Source organism: Lissotriton helveticus, chromosome 4_1 (genome assembly GCF_964261635.1).
Source record: "Lissotriton helveticus chromosome 4_1, aLisHel1.1, whole genome shotgun sequence".
In the NCBI taxonomy this organism is placed as follows: Eukaryota; Metazoa; Chordata; class Amphibia; order Caudata; family Salamandridae; genus Lissotriton; species Lissotriton helveticus.
The window spans coordinates 1,492,030,318-1,492,049,523 of record NC_136063.1 but is presented as its reverse complement, the minus strand read 5'-3'; the positions used below and the strand labels follow the sequence as shown (position 1 = coordinate 1,492,049,523).

At 46.2% G+C, this 19,206-nt stretch overlaps 1 protein-coding gene across 1 annotated transcript in view; it reads right to left on the bottom strand.

The window, feature by feature from the left end:
• The window catches only part of BLOC1S5 (biogenesis of lysosomal organelles complex 1 subunit 5), a 206,055-nt gene extending 199,005 nt beyond the window's left edge, over positions 1-7,050 (bottom strand). The window contains exon 1 of the mRNA XM_078688082.1: positions 6,773-7,050. Within this exon, the coding sequence (XP_078544208.1) occupies positions 6,773-6,854 (82 nt within the window). The 5' untranslated portion in view covers positions 6,855-7,050. The remainder of the gene's footprint in view (positions 1-6,772) is intronic.
• Positions 7,051-19,206: the final 12,156 nt, after the last annotated feature.

Here is a 19,206-nt window from a genome sequence, read left to right as displayed (position 1 = left end):
TTTGGCAGGGTGGTGAAGTACCGGAGAGAGCTTGCAACATGACAAAGTCAGCAACACAGACCACAGGAGGAGGGCTGCTGGTGGGCTGAAGAAGCACTCGAGAGAGAGAGATGGTAAATAAATTGACTCTCATGGACTGCTTACGTAAAAAGAAAAAAGTAGTTCCCTAAAGTGAGCAGTGGAAGGATAGAAGTAAGCCAATCAGAGATGATCCAGGGGAGGGACACACACAAGAAGACACGCTAGGACAAGGAAAGCCATAGATTAAGAAGTAAGTAAATGAGAATGACAATAAAGCAAACAGCTTGTAAGCAATGGGAGGGCTGTAAGCTCTTCTAAGTTCTTAGTAAGCCCAAAACAGGTCTTTTGCAACCAGACAGCTTGCACTCTCTGGTGGGCCGACCTAGAAATGCCTGTGCACACAAATGCTAAACAAGCATTTGCGATGCAATAGGTCTCGCATTACTGATAGTTTACGATATTGGTGTTGCAAATAATAATGCAACACCAATAGCTCATACTTTCAGTAATGTGAGACCTAGTGCATTGCAAATGCTTGTGTGGTGAGCCAGGAACCAGCATTGTTTGTTTCAGTGCAGTGCCGCAGGCTGCTTCTGGAAGTCCCTAGTGAGCAAGGCACCAGCACTGCATGTCTAGGTTTAGTACTGCAAGCTGTTCCTGGAGGTCCTTAGTGTGCAAGGCACCAGCACTGCATGTCTACAAAGTTGGAGTTACTGGCATTATAAACGACAATGTTTTTTGCCTGCCCATGTTGCAGGGTGTAGTACAATATGTGGCCAAAAGGGGACCTCTTTTGACCACATATGGTACTGCATCCTACAGAAGATATGGTAAATCCACCTTACCCATAATGCATTGCATGCAAGGCAGTGCTTTGAGTACACTCAAATAGCTATGTCCATATGTACAATTAGTAGCTTTGAAATGTAACAAAAGAATAATTACATTAATTTCGGATTAGGTTGTACTCTGTGTGGAGCGGATGAAGGGAAATTTATAGACAGCCTCATATAAATGTGTGTTGTTCTAGTGAGTGAAGTTACCACTGCCAGCCTAGTTTAGGACCAAGTGTGTGTCCTGCCTGTAGCCATTTAAGAAAATAGTGCCTTGAGTAACAACACATGTACCAGAGGGTGTACTCATGAAAGGTTACAAGAAGAGATATGGCGGTACTAAGAAGGGACTACTAAGCCTATTCACCAATAAAAGCCACCATTTACAAAGGACAGTGACAGGAGTCAATTAAAAAGATGGGCAGTAAGTAGGCGGAGCTTTATGCTCATATCCTGCATACAGCATGTCTCGAAGAGACAGCCCAAGAGCTGTCTAGGCGAGACATAAAAAGGTGCAGATGAGACCACTCCTTTTTACCTTTCATTTCCAACAGCCTCAAGTACTCATTTCATTTTAGAAGTGTTACAGTGAAAAGACAACCTACCCAATGCTGTAATATATGATTAACTTTACAGAACATATTTGTTCCCGTGAATGCTGTCTAGGGGACACCTAGAATTGAGTAATCTTTGGCACATATGTGGCGAATGCAAGAATGAATGGTTGACAAAATGGAAAGGTGAAATGGTGGGTATCAGTGGTTGGATGGAAGGATGAAAGAAAGAATGAATGGATGGATGCCCGGGTGTAAGAGTCAAAGAAGCTCTTCTATGGAGGGTCAGGCACACTTGCTTCTCTTGCTTTATGTCATCAGATCTTTTTGTTCAAAGTGGGGGGTATTTTAATTTTCTGGGTACTTGCTTGTTGCTCTATTCTATTTAACTGCACATCATGGCAATGGGCTACATCACACCTCACAACAATGCATCACTATTATACGCCACATAGTAAAAATATCAATGACTAAAATATAATCAAGGCAAGTTTATACTGGGAAGTATAGCTTGACTATTCCTTATTTATTTATTTATTATTTTTATTGGTATTTACAAATAACAAAATACGATTTGACATATAATACATATCAGGTTTCGCGGACAACTCAACATCTATGTACCTTGCAACAACGTCTCTTATCACACTGGTGCAAAACACTATAGCTACTAAGAGCTGAAAAAAGTTCACAGTTCAACATACCAGCACACCAGTTGGTTCACCCTCCTATTACAACATACCTAAAAGACAGCACCACACTACACTGTTAGCACACTGCACCACTGGCTACCATATCACCACAAAATCCCACACTACCTTGAATTCCACCTTCAACACCCATTTCTCCACATACCATCCACAAAACCCTCTATACCACCTCGCTAGATCACACAATACAGGCACCAGTGTCAATTCTGCACTCCACACCAGAAGCACCACTCCATTTGTAAAGCACATCACAACACACAGAGCCCCCATCTCAGTACTCAGGACAACAAACCATAATTACCAATGTGAGTCTTTGATAACCAATTCACCTCGAACACGAGATGACGTGCAATAAAACATCGCACATGAAACTTGAAGTTTAACTATATGCTACGCAACTATGGCATTTGCTCTCAGGATCCAACACCTTAATTAATTGACACCAGACTGCAGTGTTAAAACTTTGACATGCTTAAATAATAGCAGCTTCTGAGATACAATACTTTTGGAGAAGCAAAGAAAGACACTAAGGAAGCAATTTCCAAAGAAAGAGGAATCTTAAAGCAGAAAGTTTTCAGCAAAAGGGTTCCAAAACTAAATACATGTTAAAAGGAAACATAGGCAGCATGGAGAGCAGGTAGTTTAGCATGGGGGTGATCATCATCTTTATTGTTTCGATCCTTCCCCACCAGCTTATGAATTTGGGGCCCCATGTGTCTAGCTTGGACTTAATTTTTTTTAGCATCGCTTCCTCGTTATGGTCCAGTGTCGCTCTTAAGTCCCTACCAAAGAGGAGGCCCAGGTATTTTAGGGGTTTCGTTTGCCATGCTAGGCCGGATGTTCCCAGGACAGCCTTGGTGGTGTGGCAGTTCATGGGTTTGCATTCGGATTTCTCCCTGTTGAGCTTGTAGCCTGAGACGTGTGCATACTCCTCTATTGTTTGCACGAGTGCATTAATTGACTCTTCTGGGTTCACATCCGAATTCCACAAACGCCTAGACAAAAGCATCAACCTGTTCCTCTGGGGAGGGAAAAAACCAAGAATGAGCCTAGCGAAACTCAGACTCAGAAAAGAACAAGGTGGACTGAACCTTACAAACTACAAAGCCTTCCAGAAGGCATCCCTGGCCAAACAGGGGCTACACTGGATTGCCCCCACGCCAGACTACATGCCGGTGTGGCTGGACCTTGAAAGGTGTATTCTGGGTGGCGCAGACCCAATCATGGCCCTCACGGCCCACAAGCACCCAGAAGCCAAAAACGCAATAATCCACAACACAAAGATAGCGCTGTTAAGAGTAGACAGGGAAATGGCAGTGAGTATCAAAGGCACCAAATGGGAATCTCTGTGGCATAACACCAAAGTTACATACAAAGGGAAAACACTAGATAGCAAGGTATGGCGTAGCAGAGGCATCACCACGCCTTCGCAACTAGAGGCAGGTAACAACCCACTCTCCTACACGGCACTACAGCAGACAACCCCCCTACCTAACAAGGAGTTCTACGAATTCCTCAAAATAAAAGCAGCGGTCACCAAAGCAGGACTAACGAAACAAACACCCACCATCATACAATATGCGCACAACCTAAACAAGACGGGCCACCAAACAGCACAAATCTACAAGCTAATTACACCACGCACCACAACCCTAAACAACAAGACGCTGGCATTTTGGGAGGAGACCATACATAGACAGCTGAACGAAGTAGAAAGAGCCAAACTATGGATGACAGCGTCCAAAAACAAAATCACACCACAGCTAGCCAAACCAAATATTGGTTACTCCACAGGTTGCACTGGACACCAGCGAAACTAGGGAGGGTGGGAGCCAGTGATAGCAGCACATGTTGGAACTGCCAGAGAGCCACGGGAGATCTATCTCACATGCTATACGAGTGCACCAAAGTCAAAGCTTTCTGGGGCAAGGTCTATAACGTCATAGACACAATAACGGGCAGTAAGATACAAAGAGGACTAGCCGGGGCAGCCACTGCCTTCCTAGCAACAGAACTCCAGTCCAAAGAAGTACGAGATCTGGTCGATGTACTACTAACGGCTGCAGTGAAAACGATTTTGGGTAACTGGAAGGACACCAGCAAAGCCACTTTCAAGCGCTGGTTCAACTGGGTAACCTTCCTCCGGGGGGCAGATAACATCACCGCCAAGCAAAAGGCGGCAAATCATACGGCCAAGGAGAACATGTGGGAAGCTCTCGACGCATACCTGGAACGATAACAACCCACCCCCCCCTCTCTTTTCTTTCTCTCTTCCTTTTTTCTTTTTCTCTCTCTCAGGCCCCGCCAGGCCGCAATCTTGCAAGACCAGTACAAGTATTAAGAATGTTTTTTTCTATGGATATGTAAAATTTATTTTCAATAAAAATATTTTGAAATAAAAAAGGAAACATAGGGACTGTGAATCCTGCCATCTATGTTCACATGGACAGGTAAATCAGTGAGAGCGAATAAGGACTACTAACAGAAAGCATTCCAACAACCGTGAGCCACAGATCGATTTAGGTAAGAATTGAATCTTACATTCAAGAAAACACAACAGATCACAACCATCAGCATTGGCCTTACCATCGCGATTTCAATTTTAACAGAGAAAATGTAACCTACAAAGCAGCAGCAGCATTTCCCATCTAGTAAACATTTACAGAGACCCTAAGAGAGAGCAAGAGTCATGGCACTTATTTAACATCTACTAAGATCCCAAATTCAAAAGATATCATCACATGTTGCACAGGTTCAGAAAAGGATCTCAAGATCCGAAGCCTTATTGTGATACACCCTACAGATAAAATTTGTATCTCTGCCGCACAAGTATGGATGGCAGGTTGCAAAACTCACCTCCCTACAAAGCATGTTCCAAAGGGAAAACTCTCACCCTCTAAACAAAGTAGCACATTCGCTGGGGCTAGGGCTGGTATCCAGACACTCAATCAGAAGGCCTTTCATGGGCAGAACGACAACCACAGCCCATTTACCTTTCAGCAACAAAATGTTAGAGGTGCAATAAGTGCCATTTGTGCTTTATAAAATTGCTTAACATAACAAGAGGAAGCATTGACAAAGGCAATAGGTCTTGCCCATGAAAGCTATTGGCTTTTGCATTGTTTTGTAGCCATGCTGTACAGCAGCGCGGCTGCTTTGCAGCGTGGCTAAAACTAAATTGAAAAAAGCATTATGTTGCATCTACGACTAATGCGGTTTTTTATTTATCTGCATTAGTGCTGGGTGCTTCATAGCCCTTTTTATATTATTATGGCTACACAAGATTGGCAAAGTTGGCAATGTTCATGCTGTGTAGCATGAACAAAAGGCAATGGCAGTGCCAATAGTCTCAAAGGCAAGACCTGTTGGCTCTCAGCACAACACCTTTGTGATTCTAAGCAAATCAGTTAATCTTCCCATGCGTGAAAAAAAAATACATTTCATAAAAAATCCTATCACATGAAGAAAGCAATTGCACCTATGCCTTAGAGAAAATACATTTAGAGCAACTAACAAATGTCACAATAAAAGCAGATAATATCTGTTGTTACAATAATTATCCATCTCAAATGAAAAAAGGGCTTCTTTGAAGTCCATATGGCATAATAAAACATAGCTACAAATGGCAAGAGGTTCAACAAGGAGAACCGAAAAGAAGAAAATATTAAAATATAACTCTGTCACAGTACTGGGCCATGCTTCAGCCAAAAGAAGGGCAAGTGAAACAGGCACAGGCTGGACTATTAGAAAGCAGCATATAAGAGTGGCAATGAAGACAACGAATGTTTAAGCACTGGGCAGGCTGCCAGCCCTTTGTTTTATGCCATATCTCTTGCAAGCGAGAGTGCATGCTCGGTCACAGACGAGACCTTAAATGGGTAAAAGGATGCAAGTAACACTGCAACACCATCTTTGTCTTATCCCACAGCAGCAGCGCCGATATAAGTAGCGTTGCGTTTACAGTCAGGTGGCCCCTGTGTCTTCTCTAAGCATGTGGAACTGCTATTTTCCATAGCAGAATTGCTATTCAAAACAGAAATAAAACTGAAAGCATACTACTAGGAGGTGCTGAAAGCCTGCAGATTGCTAGATGAGCACACAACAACCCGCAAGGAGTAAAGTCACTGTAGCCCGATCTACTAGTCAACAGCCACGCTAGAAGGCAAACCATAAATCATAGGAAGGTATTGCGTTCAAGCTAAAAAAAAAATCAATTTTTTAGTAAAAACAATCTAAGAATCGCAAGTGAGACGGGTGAGTAACTGGCAGAGGCACTTACATGTATTCAACCTGAAAATGCAGTAAACTCTTCAGGGGCTCACTGCCTCTTCCGCTCACAAAGTGCCTGGTTTGCTTACACACTGCCCCGAAAATTCCTAGTCTCCTCTCACACACTGTTGGGTACGTCTTCATCCAACACGTTTCCTGCGTGTTTTCTCTTCCTTTTGACTTCCCTACACACACCACCACCTTCTCTGCGCCCTGTCCCCTCTGTTCTAATTTTTAACAGAATCTGCTAATTCTTCCAATAATATTTAGGTCTCGAGAATGTCTTCAGAAACTTATGGGTCCTTTAACATTGCCACCTAAAGTTTCTCAAGTTGCCAGGTTCGTTGCGTGGACACTGAAGTACAGGAATGCATGCTGCACTCACCTTTAATGATAATCTGGGCGGAGGTCCCTGGTGAAGTGAGAGGGTCCCATTTCTTTATGGTGTGCAGGGGTGAACCGCTCATACTGACCCAGTTCTCAATCTCCAAACCTCGGCAGTGATTCTGTGTCGCTAGCCTTCTCTCTTGCAGCTATTGGCTGCTTTTCTAGTCAGCATCAGATCATTAGCTCCAAGGAGTAAAAGTGAAGCCTCAGAAACGCACCGAAGTCACAAGACAACTTCAATAGAGAAACATTCTGCAGAAAACTACTTCCTGGAGCTCAGAAGTAAGGCAGCTCTTGATTGCAAGAAGGAACGTGGCATTGATTGGTAGCTGTGAGCCGCATGTTTATTGGTCAGTTTATTCGCGTGCTCTTTATGGTTTGTATGGGTTGCGTCAATGTGTGCGGAACTTACTGTGAGAGGTCCCAATGTGAAAACAAAATCCTTAAGAGAGTTTTATTTTATTATGGAATAACTGAGCTTTGTTAATTCTTTTTTAATTTTATGTTATGGTTAAGAATTACGCGCAAAGGCTACAACGCTTTACGCTTTAAACCGATTGGGAGTCAGTTGGTCAATTATTTAAAAACAAAAATGCAAGATTCCAGTAATGTTATTCAACTGTCATGTTTACCGATTCCACTGCTAGCTGGTCAAGCTGGACACGATATTTATATGCATGATCGTACACGTAGTACCGCTTTATAATGTCATAAAGGCACCGTGGCCGAAGTGGACAGGGTTTAGTGGGTACAGCGTGCTCTCATGCCTTTCCACTTATTTTACAAAAAAAGTTTGCAGGGCTTTAAGTGGGATTATAAGCATCGACAAAGCCAACAGGTTTCACCTTGGCAAGAGCTATTGGTTTTGCCAATGTTTTAGCCACGTTGTAGCATAGCTGTAAAGTTGCCATTTCCATGCCGGATGTGCTGCTCCAGTGCAGATTTTTTCTTTTTAATTCGGGGACTTAAAGTCCTGTTTTATAACAGCATAAACAAGGCTACAACTCCCAGAATTAAAAGAAAAAGTACTGAACTGAAGCAACAACACAGACAACAGGAAGGTGGGGGATGGCAGAAAAGAAAAACATTGGCAAGGGTGGGTGTGGGAGGGCAAGAAGCAACACAGACAAGGGAGGATGGAAGGGAAAGACCACAGTAACAAGAGGGGTGGGAGGGAAAGAAGCAACATAGATAAGGACAAAAGGGGAAGAAGAAATAAAAAATAGTACCTCAATCACAGCAGAAGGACACTATTGAAGATGAACCAAAATGTACTTGGTCCATGCTCTACACAAAAGAAGAGGAATTGAAGTCAGCATGTGCTGGCCAATTAGGATTCAGCAAATAAGAGTGACAATGAAGTCAACAAAGGCTAAGTAATGGGCGGGCTCCAAGCCCTTTGTAATAGAGAATATCTTTTGCAAGTTACAGAGCATGCATGCTGTCTTAGGCGAGACCTAAATAAAAGGTGGGAGGAGTGGTCTCTAAATAGGCACGTGGCCTAAGAAATGTAACTAGAAATCCTTTCCAAGAGGTGCGGTCTATTTAAATAAGTATGTGGTTAAAACATTTAAACCAAGATCTGGTACTTCCCATAGCGTGCCACCCGACCAGTATTTTGCTGCCTCTGAGATTCTTGGTAGTGCATCCAGATATATCGCACAATACCAAAGGTGCACCTAAATCAAAATAAACCTATTGGCTTTGTCAATGCTATCTCCATATCAGATAAACGAGTACCAACGATTTTGTTGTGAATAATTAAAATTGAAAATGTATCAATTCTAAAAATATCAGACTTTGAATTAAATATTACTAAGGTCTGTTGAAGGTGTAGGGCTCTTTGGAGTGTCTTTGTCACTCCCATTCTGCATTTCACACCTTTTTCTCTGCCGGTCCTCACTCTGTTAAACACTTACACCCTTTTTCTCCCCACATCTTTCTGATATTCTCCATCTGAATATCTCACACCTCTTCTCTTTCCACTTCAGCACCCTCTTTTCACTCTCTCTTGCATGAACTTCCTTGCATCTCCTTCTCTTAACCATCTCCCCACACACAGCACAGTCATTCACCTGTGTACCTTTTATTTTACTATCTCCCTGTAAGTATTTTGGCACCTGTGTACCTCCTTCACATACTTTTGCATAGACCCACCATTCCACATGTGGCAATTGATGCGTTCTCTATGGAAACGACAATCATTGGATGAGTATGTGTTTTGAACACACCCTGATATGCGCTCTGGGACTCTCGCACTACTTTCAGCCTCAACTCCAGAGGTCTTCATCATGGCCCAATGTAATTATTAACCCATAGCCTGAACTGGTATAGGCACCTAGAAACGACTCTGTTCACACTATGCACCCTACAAGGATAATATGGTGCATACAAAAATACAGGAACACCATTTCCTGGAAGAAAGTAAACACTCTTAGGGAAGGCAAGATTAAGTAAAACTTGTAAAACAATCACAGTAATTACACTGAATTAATGGTTTTACAGCCATTGTTCAGAAATGTTTTTGTATAAAACAAGGGACTTGAATAGAGAGAGAATAGGGACCTGTTTCAAGGTCATGTTTTAATTACTTCTGGGTCTAAGATATGGAGGGACCCACCCCACTTAAAACCCTGACAGTTCCCTTAATTTTTGTTGAAATAACAGCATTTGTGGGACAGTTAATATCAAAAGCTGAGATGCCTCAGCTGAAAGGGAAAGGAAGTGGGTCTCCTGTGCCGTGCAGCCAAAGGAGTTGGAGAGAGCAAACTACCTGAAAGAAATATAAATGTGTGTAATTGATTAATCAGCAAATGTTAAGGCTGTTTGGGAGACAAAAGTGGTTTTATTTGATGGAGTCACTAAAAGCTTCATGATGCCATAGAGGTACGCTTTTTGAGAGGTAATGTAAGGGTGTTACAAGCTTAGTTTTGGAGTGTATGCTTTTAACAGAAACATAACATGTTTCCAGTAGATACAGTCTTGTTGCGTATTACTTAAGTCAACATTTTAAAAACAATTGTTTAATCTCAAACCTAAACATTTTGCAACTTTTGTGGTAGCCTATCTTACTGTGTGTAATGCACATTTAAAATAACAACTTACATATTCACTGTGCTTTCAGCAATAATCTGGGACTTTGCAGCACTAAAATTACACAAGTCACTATTGCCCACTGCGCCAACTGGTATTAGATTCTGTGACTCTGGTTACACACACAGCCATCGTCATTGATTGTTGATGGCCTGGTATATGATGTCCACTACTGTAAAAGGGCACCTTGCGCCAGTCCAGACAACCCTTATGGTGATTTAAGAGGTCTTAGACGACATTTGAAGCTCTTGAAGCGGTAGCTGTGGAGAGCAGCCTTTAAGCTTTGTCCAGAAGGAATGTAAAGCAGCTTGTTTTACCAGAATGCAATCTTATAGTATAGATTAAGTGAAAAAGAACCTCAGGGGGCGTGGCCAAGCCGCCGACCAAGATGACCGCGCGGCATTGAAGCTCCGCCAGTCACCTCCAACCCAGCAGCAATTTCCCCCATAAATGCGGCCCAAAGTTTATCCTGCCTGGCTCCATCGGCTGGCTCGGCATGTGGGGTGTTTGGCGATACCATCCAATTGCAGATCCAGGCCGCCTGAGCTGACTGCCCGACACCCATCGAGACCTAATGCGGAGCGGGCGTAGGCCATGATCGGTGGCCTTGTCCTCTTGGCGCAGCTGAAGGGGAACACACAGCCGGGAATCGGAGCTGCTTTGCATCGCGCAATCGCCACTGAGGTGAGTAGATAGGGACCCCACGGAGAGCGTGTGCAGTGTGGGAACACGACTGTGTGCTCCGTACAACTCTACGTGTAACTCACGGTTGGATTTTTAATGTTTAAGGGCCCTTCCCAGTGGACCTTTAAGAAATACCATGGAAGACAGAGGGTTGGAGAGCCACCCCTCCCGTGGATACCCTAGTACCCACGTTACTTACACCAGGGAAGCTAAGGTGTGAAGGGGTGTCGGAAACCGCAGTCAAACCCAATGGAGAACTTCAGAAAAGTGCAGCTGAAGAAGAAGGAGAAAGTGTCCGGAGGAATTTGAAGGTGTATTCTCTAGGAGACATACCTGCAAGCAGAGGGGACAGAGTCTATGTCACTCAGGGGTGACCAGGAGACTTGGAAGATGAATGCCCTCCAATGTCGGGTGTTGCAGGATGGATGACGATGACCTTGACTCACGTAATAAACAAAGGGGGGAGGGAGAGGAGAAGTGGATTCTGTCTCCCCTAGAAGTATGCATAAACAAAAGGAATCCACAAAAATGGGTTTGGTGATCCCTACAGTGGTGGGGAGCAACCAGTGTTGTTTAAATACCCCTCACACACCAAAAGGCCCCTTGGTGTCATGCTTCATCATCGGGGTCTTCGCAAACCTCTACGGAATGCGGCTTGCTACGACTAACGACTACGTAGGAGCACTTTTAGGTGAACTATGTGTTGGTGTGTGTGAGGGTGATATACTGTGAGTGGTGAGGTGAAAGAATGAAAAATTAAAAAATACCTGGCTCGTGGGTTTCAAGAAAAATTTTTATTCAGTCCCCGGCTGGTATCGTTAAAAAGTGAAGGGGAGGTTGTCTTTACTAATTAGGGTAAGATAACCTCACAAGTGCGTCGTCAACATGTTTGGGAGTAGGAAACTCCTTCTTCAGGACAAGGATATGCACTAAGTATCCTCACCTTACTCACATGGGTGTAGATGTAAAAGTGTGCTCTACAAAAATCAAACTAGGTGAAATGTACCTATCTGTATTATTTAAAGTTCGTTGCGCCCAATTGGCGAAATAACTGAACCTGTGAAAGAACAAAAAGGTCACAATAAACCAAAATGTAGTACAAATGTGTCAATACACAACAGGGTAGCAGAGAACCAAAATGCGGTCCAGGAACCCTAGGAAAGAAAAAGTAAAAAACGAAAACACATATAGACATGGACACACATTAATATTCTTTTGAAGATCATTATCTGGTACCATACTATGAAAAAGATGGAATTGAAGGCATGCTGTAAAGTCCACATTTGTAAAGCGCACAATCACCCGTAAGGGTCTCTAGGCGCTGGGGGGCCGTCGGGGAGATTAAGCGAGCTATTGCCCAGAGTCACATGGTGCTGGGCTAACCTGCCGCCGGAGCCGGGGATCGAACCGTGGTCCCCAGATTCCAGCGTCAGTCGCCCTGGCCGCGGCGCCACACCTCTCCCTCGAGGAAGTATGTAGCTTACTTATGATCACAGGTCTAGTAACCTCATGAGCCAGTTGCGTGGTATTGGGGGTCTCCTGTACTGCCCACTGTGGCAACCTATAGGATGTTTAAGCAATCAGGTTTTTAGGATCAAAGATATTAGATCCAGATTTTGGCAGAAAAGGCACCTCTCACATACACACACTCACGGTTACAGCAGCGCCCGCTTGGCTTCCTCCCCTCAACGCGGCTCTGACGAAGTGTCGGTCCAGTAGGAGGTTGCCCATTTTATAGTATCGCCTCAATAGGTTGATTGTCCCTTAATTGAAAACGGAAAATGCCCAAAGATGGATGTGGCCCTTAAGTTGTATCCCGGTATTGCGCGGGTTGACTGGGCGCGTCCAGAAACAAACTGAGCGTGTGCCGAAAAAGGCAACTATGCGCCGGCGCATGCGCTCGGCGGTAGTGTCTGTGAAACTACCCGGCTTGCAAACGGAAGAGGTTTGCGCATGCGCGGGTACGAGTAAAGTGACGCTGCTCCCGCTGTCTATTCGATATGGTACAGTGTGGGCCCCTTACGCATGTAGTTGTTTCAGTGCATTTAGAAATAAAGAGACGGGTGATATCTATATGCTCAAAATTAAGGGTCAATGATATCGCATTTTTCAACCTTTTTACGAGAGTGAATAAGGACTGAGGGTTGCAATGAGAGAGACATATAATTCAATGGACTGAGGTTATTTACAGTGAGAGGTGACATTGTTCATTAGGCTGAAGTTTATTAGGTTGACAGGCTTCTGTCCTTTAGTTAGCGTAACTGGCTCCATGGAATGGAGTCTGTTGGACCCGGTCCTTTGGGCTGGTTCACCCCGTGACTTTTTGCTTTTTCCTAGCCTGTTTTTGGAACCTGGATTGGTGATTTTAGGCCTCTGCGCACTTTTTCACTGTGGTACAGTGTAAAGTGCGGGTGCTTTCTGTGTATGGATGGTGAGCGCCCTGCCCTCCCATAGGAATAAATGGGAAATATGTATGCCCATGGTAGATTCCTGATGCGTGGGGAGTGCAGGGGCGAGTTTGATATGTGTGAACTCGTGAGACTGAATGCTGCATAATGGTATATGCGGCACGGCTGTATCTAGTCCAGAAGCGCCACTTTTAGAAGTTGGCATAATTGTGTAGTGAGTCTGCTGGCACTTGATTGGCTGATGGGCCTGGCCCAGGCATGCCTGGGCCTGCTGGTAGATGGACTGTCTGGTGAGTAGGGGGGGTCTGAGTCAGCCGTAGATGAAAGGCCCCCATCAGCTGTCAGGGATGGGAGGAAAGAGCGTCTGGTGCTGGGCTGTGCCTGTCAGCCCACCCTGCTGCCTCTCCCTCCTGATGGCCCACTGTCACCTCTGACCTGAGGCTGACAGGAGAGAGAAACCAGATACACCCAGGGCTTAGGGCTCGCCTACACAAAGACTTCAAACGACTTCAAAGCCTTTTCTGTGGATAAGAAGGGGCTGTTCTCCTTCCAAAAGGGTCTTCTTGTCTTGTTCTGTGCTGACTGGGATCTACCCGGGGCGGGCGCTGCCCAGCCCCTGGAGGCGGATGGACTGCTGGGGGACTCTTCCTGACTGTCCCCCCTGCCTGCTGCATTGCTGGGAAGACTTTGCTGGTCCATAGCGCTTAGGAGCGCTGTATTTGCCTTTCCTAGCGCCTGGGAGCGCTTCGCCTATTTTTCTAGCGCTTTGGAGCGCTTTATTGCCCAAGCGCTGGAGAGCGCTTTATTTGTCTTCCCAGCGCTACTTGGCCCCAAGCGCTTGATAGCGCTTCAACTTTTATGGGGAGCTGTTCGTAGCGAGGGTGCCACCCCTCGGATCGTGGTTCCCCGCCTGCCTGCCTAGAGAGAGGGCCGCTGCGCTGCCCGCAGCGACCCGGAAGTGACTGACCGGCCGGCCAATCCTGTCGCGGCCGGCCGGAAGTCCCACCCCCGCAGTCGGCGGGAAGAGGAGGAAGGAAGGCGCGGACAATGGCGGCCGTGGCGGGGCTCCTCTCGGCTGAGGGAGCCCCGAGGAGACCAGGCGACCGATAGGCAGGGCTCCCGTGTGCCGAGGGAGCCCTGCAGAGAGAGAGGAGCTCGACCGCCCCCGCCGCGAGGCCTCCGGGCTGCAGGAAGAGCCCCGCCTTCGCCCTAGAGGGAAGCGCTGCTGTCGGGCGCGGCGACGGAGACGCGAGGCCCCCCACGTCCTGAGAGCCGGTGAGTGGAAGCCGGCGGGGATTTGAAGTGCGAGGTCGCCTACCTCGCTGGCGCCGTACGCTCACCCGCCCCGCTCTGCAGTGGGCTCTGGGGTGGCTACGGCTGGTGTGTGGGGCAGTATTTGTGTCAGAGTCCCCCGTGAGGGACTCCAACGGAGCGAGGATGCTTTGGGCGGCCCCGCTTGGCAGGGGGCCGCCCCGACGATCGCGGGGCATATTACTTGGAGCCCCGTGAGAGGTTCGTGCCCGCATGTTGTTTAGTGAGCCTTTTGAGGCTCAGAAGGGCGGTTTCTTGACTCGAGTCCCCCGTGAGGGACTCCAACGGCCCCAAGTCGTGTTCAGAGCCTGTGGAGGCTCTTGAGGTGCATGTCGTAATCCTGAGTCCCCCGAGTGGGACTCCAACGGGGTGGGTGACGCCCCTACGAGCCCTGAGAGGCTCCAACGCAGGCCATATTTGTTTACGGAGTCTAGATGGCTCCTGGGACACCTCGGGGCATATTGTCGATGCCCGTCTCCTCCTGAGCTTGTGTAGTTCTGGTGCCATTGAAAGCACCCTGATTGTTTTCAAGAGCCTGTGTGGCTCCAACGTTGGGCACGAGTAATGCCAGAGCCTGTGTGGCTCCAACGTGGACATAGGTGTGTGTAGAGCCTGTGTGGCTCCAGCGTGGCGCAGTCTGCGCCTGAGGGCCAGTGAGGGCCCTGGCGCAGTTTTGATGATTCTCCAGCGGCCCAGCAATTAGTGGGCAGCTGCACCGTTTAGGCGCAAGATGGAGAGTGAGTCCCTGAGAGGGATAGAGTTGGCACAGAGGTGCCCGGCCTACCCAGCTGCGCAGCACTTAGTGCCAGCTGCAACGTTTAGGCCCTTGTGAGTGTTCCCAGGGGCCCAGCAAGTAGTGGGCCCCTGCATCGTTTAGGCCCCTGACATTGAGACTCAGGGCGTTCTAGCCCCAACAAGGCCAGTTGGCCTAGGGACTGCCACAGGTGGTGGCTTATGTAGGTTTTGCGCAATTGTATGGTTCTTGTACCTCTGAATGTGATTTCTTGCATCATGTCTTATTCCTGCACCTCTGAATGTTTTTAGACATCATGTGACTATTGCGCTACTGTATTATCCGGGTACCTCTGAATGTAATTTTATTGCATCATGTGCTTTATTCTTAACACCGCTGAAGGTGTAGGTTTATGCATTATGTGTTTTTCTTTACTACTCCTCTGAATGTATATTTATGCATCATGGGTAATGTGTTCTTTCTTAGACCCCTAAATGCTGTGTGATACTTAGGTGGTTGTTCTTTTTAGTACAGGTGGTCCTAGTGAGGTCCTGGTCCCCGGCGCGACATTCTCCCCAGGAGTTTAGGGTTGCGTAGGAGGTACTTACCTGTCCCCAGTAGTTACTGGATGTGATCTATAACTGTTACTTTGTGTTACAGTGAAGTTTCTATACTTTTATTCTAATTACTGACAAGTATTTCTATATCGGCAAAGTGTTGCTTCAGACAGTGGCCCATGTGGCCCTGTCTTGTAAATAATCCCTTGTGAATATTGCCGTGCCCATTGGCACATTGTACATGTGTGATTTCTATCTGATATGTTTTTGACAATACAAAAGTTATTTTAATATAACCTTGTGTGGAGTCTCTTTTGTGGTGTACCTAGTATGTTGTTGCTGTTGTGCGCTGACGCAAATGCTTTACACATCGCCTCCGAGTTTAGCCTAGACTGCTCGCGCCATGCTACCTACAGGGTGAGCAGGGGTTATCTTGGCGTGTGACTTCCTTGCCCTGACTGGAACGGTGGTTTCGGCCTGGCTTTGGCGTCAGCCTTAGCCTACCCGAAATAGCCGGTTTCCAACAAAGTCATTTAACCCTGTTGTGTCTGAGCCCAAGCAAAAGACCCATCTCTGTTCTTTCTCAAAAAGGCCCCTTTCAGAGGGTAGTTGTTCAATGACTGTCCAATGTATCTCGTTCACACAGTGTTGTGCCTCGAGGAAATGTGATGCCATTTTTGTGGTCTGTTTTTTGCACCTCACATTGCTTTTGTGTTCATTAATCCTGGTTTTGACAGCACGTGTGGTCATCCCTACATATTCCTTCCCACAGGGACATGTGATCAGATATATGACATTCCTGCTGTTACAGTTTGTAAAGACCCGCTGATCCCATTTCGTGCCATTTCTGAATACGAGGGTGAGACTTTTTTCGGTGAGGTGACAGTTGTTGCAGTTACCACATGGGTGATGCCCATGGAGACCTTGCAGTCTCGTTTGCTGGATCATCTGGGTACAGGGTCTGGTATGCACCAAGATATCCTTTAGGTTTCTTCCTCTCCTGTGGGCAAACGGGTTTATCTAATTCTAGACTGCCACTTGTCAGAATACACCAATGTTTATTTACCAGTTTAGAGACCTGGTTTGAGACGGGACTGTACGTTGTCACACAGACTGTTCTGTTCTCTGTCAATTCTTTAGGAAGACTATCTTCTAAAAGTGCTTCCCGATTGTTGTTGCGGGCCCTTTTCATTGCCTGTTTTATGATCCTTTCCGGATATCTTCTTTGTTGCAGTTTTTTGCTTAGATCTGAGGCTTGGGATTTGTATTTTCCTACATCACTACAGTTACGTCGTAGGCGTAGGAACTGCCCGTATGGTAGGTTCTCTCTTAGGTGACGTGGGTGAAAACTGTCATATCTAAGGAGACAGTTCCTAGCTGTAGGTTTGAAATGGGTCTCAGTTTTTAAATAGCCTGCCTCATGGTAAATGTTCAGGTCCAAGAAAACCATGGAATCATTGGACATCTGGTGGGTGAATTTGAGGAAATTGTTCTGATTGTTGATCCATTGCATGAAATCCACGACAGTCTGACCATCCCCATACCAAATGACCAAGACGTCATCGATGTAGCGCCTCCAGGAGAGAATCCTTCTCCTGAACGGGTTATTGGGGTGCAGGATTTTGGTGGTCTCCAAGTGGTGTACATAGAGACCAGCCAGACTTGGCGCAAAAGTGCTGCCCATGCTCGTTCCGTGGCGTTGTAGATATAGGGTTCCTTCATATTCGAAGACATTTTTGGTAAGGGCCATAGAGATACATTCCATCACTACCCCACGAGGGGTGTGATAGTTCCATTGTTTGCTGTGTAGTACTTTCTCAATTATGAGGAGGGTTTCGTCGTGTGGGAGGCTCGTATACAGGCTCTCCACATCGAGGCTCAGTAATATTTGTGAATCAGGGTTGAATGGGTGGTTTTGTAACATTTGGAGCACAGCTTTTGTGTCCTTGAGATATGTGTCAGTAGCTTGAACCAAAGGTCTTAAGAAGGCATCCGCGAACTTGGAAAGTGGTTCAAGTACTGAAGAAATGCCGGACACGATGGGGCGGCCAGGTGGATTCTGCAGGTTCTTGTGAACCTTGGGTATCGTGTAGAAATATGGTTTTCGAGGGTTTTTTTGTGTCGGAAATTCGGCCTCCTTTTTCGAAAGCCAATCATGGGCCAGAGCTTCTTCAGTCATCGCCCCAATTTGGATTCGTATGGACTCCGTAGGGTCCTCAGCTAGAACCTGATAGTTCCTCCTGTCTGAGAGGAGTCTTCTGTACTCCTGGTCATATGCCGTGGTTGTTTGGATAACCACCGCCCCACCTTTGTCTGCGGGTTTTATCACTATCTGTTTGTTTTGAGAGAGTTCCCTCATTGCTTCACTTTCTTGTCTGCTCATATTCTGGAATACTCTCGGATTGGTATCCATTTTGCCTAATTCCAGCATCACAGCTTTTTCGAAAGCTAGGACTTCCACAGGGAGTTGATGATCCTGTGGTGTGAAGGATGATTTAGGTTTTAAGCCTGTATCTGATGTCTCAACTATGGGTTCCCGGTCATGAAAAAAGGCCTTCAATTTGATGGTTCTGACAAAGTCCTGTACCTCTTGGTGTAGGCGGAATATATCCGGTTTATTGGTAGGGACATAACCTAGACCTTTATTAAGTACTTGCGTCTGCATATTAGTTAGAGGCCACGGGGATATATTTATAACTAGGTCCCTCTCTTGCTCGTTGATGCTCGACCCGCTGTCATGCTCCTGGTGTGTACCCTGGGGTCTGTCTCGGGCACTGGCTGCCAGGTAACATTGTTCCCTCTTATGTTCCGGCCCCTGCTGGATCCTGGGCCCCATGATAAAAAAGGCTGTTGATTTTGAGGTGGTGCAGTGGTAGGATCTTCTACCCACTGGGGGTACATTGGTCCCATTGTGGGGGGCCGTATTGGTACTGTGGAATCTGATATTGGCCTTGAAAGGGGTTAAAAGGAGGTGGTCCTTGGTAACCTCTCCACCCTCTTTGGCGTGGGAACTGGGTTCTTTGTTGGCGGTAGCCACCCCTCTGTTGTCTTTTATTCCTGAATCCCCCTGAGTTAGTACTGGTGGTACTGCCATCTGAGTTGACGCTGTCGGCATCACTTGTGTTGCCATTAGATACATAATCCGCTTTTGTATATGGGTAAGCCCATTCTGCTGTAAAACGGTCTTTGTCTTTCTTGAATTTGTTAAACTTGCTCTGTTTCAAGGTGGCCTCAAAATCCGACATTTGCTTGTTAAGCTCCTCTAGCCCTTTCTTAAGATCTGCTGGTGAAATAAATGCTTTTATCTGGACTTCTAGTCTTTGTATCTCTGTTTTTAACTCCTGAGATTTTCGGCTGGCAGTCTGTACTATTAACACCAGCCAATCCCTGGTGCAATGCCAGGAGATCAGAGACCACGCCTTTTTGAAGGTGAGGTCGTCCTGGAAGATGAAGGGTTCGTTTTTTACTAATAGGCCCTGAGGGGCCAGTTTATTTCTTAAATACTCCCTCATCAGCAGACCATGCAGGGCAGCCCTTATCTGCACCTTCCGCACATTTGTCAGTTCATCCCAATCTCCTACTGTAGGAGCAGGATCATTAGTACTTAGTCCTTCGAATGGATTCTCTTCTGCCAAAATCCTGTCAA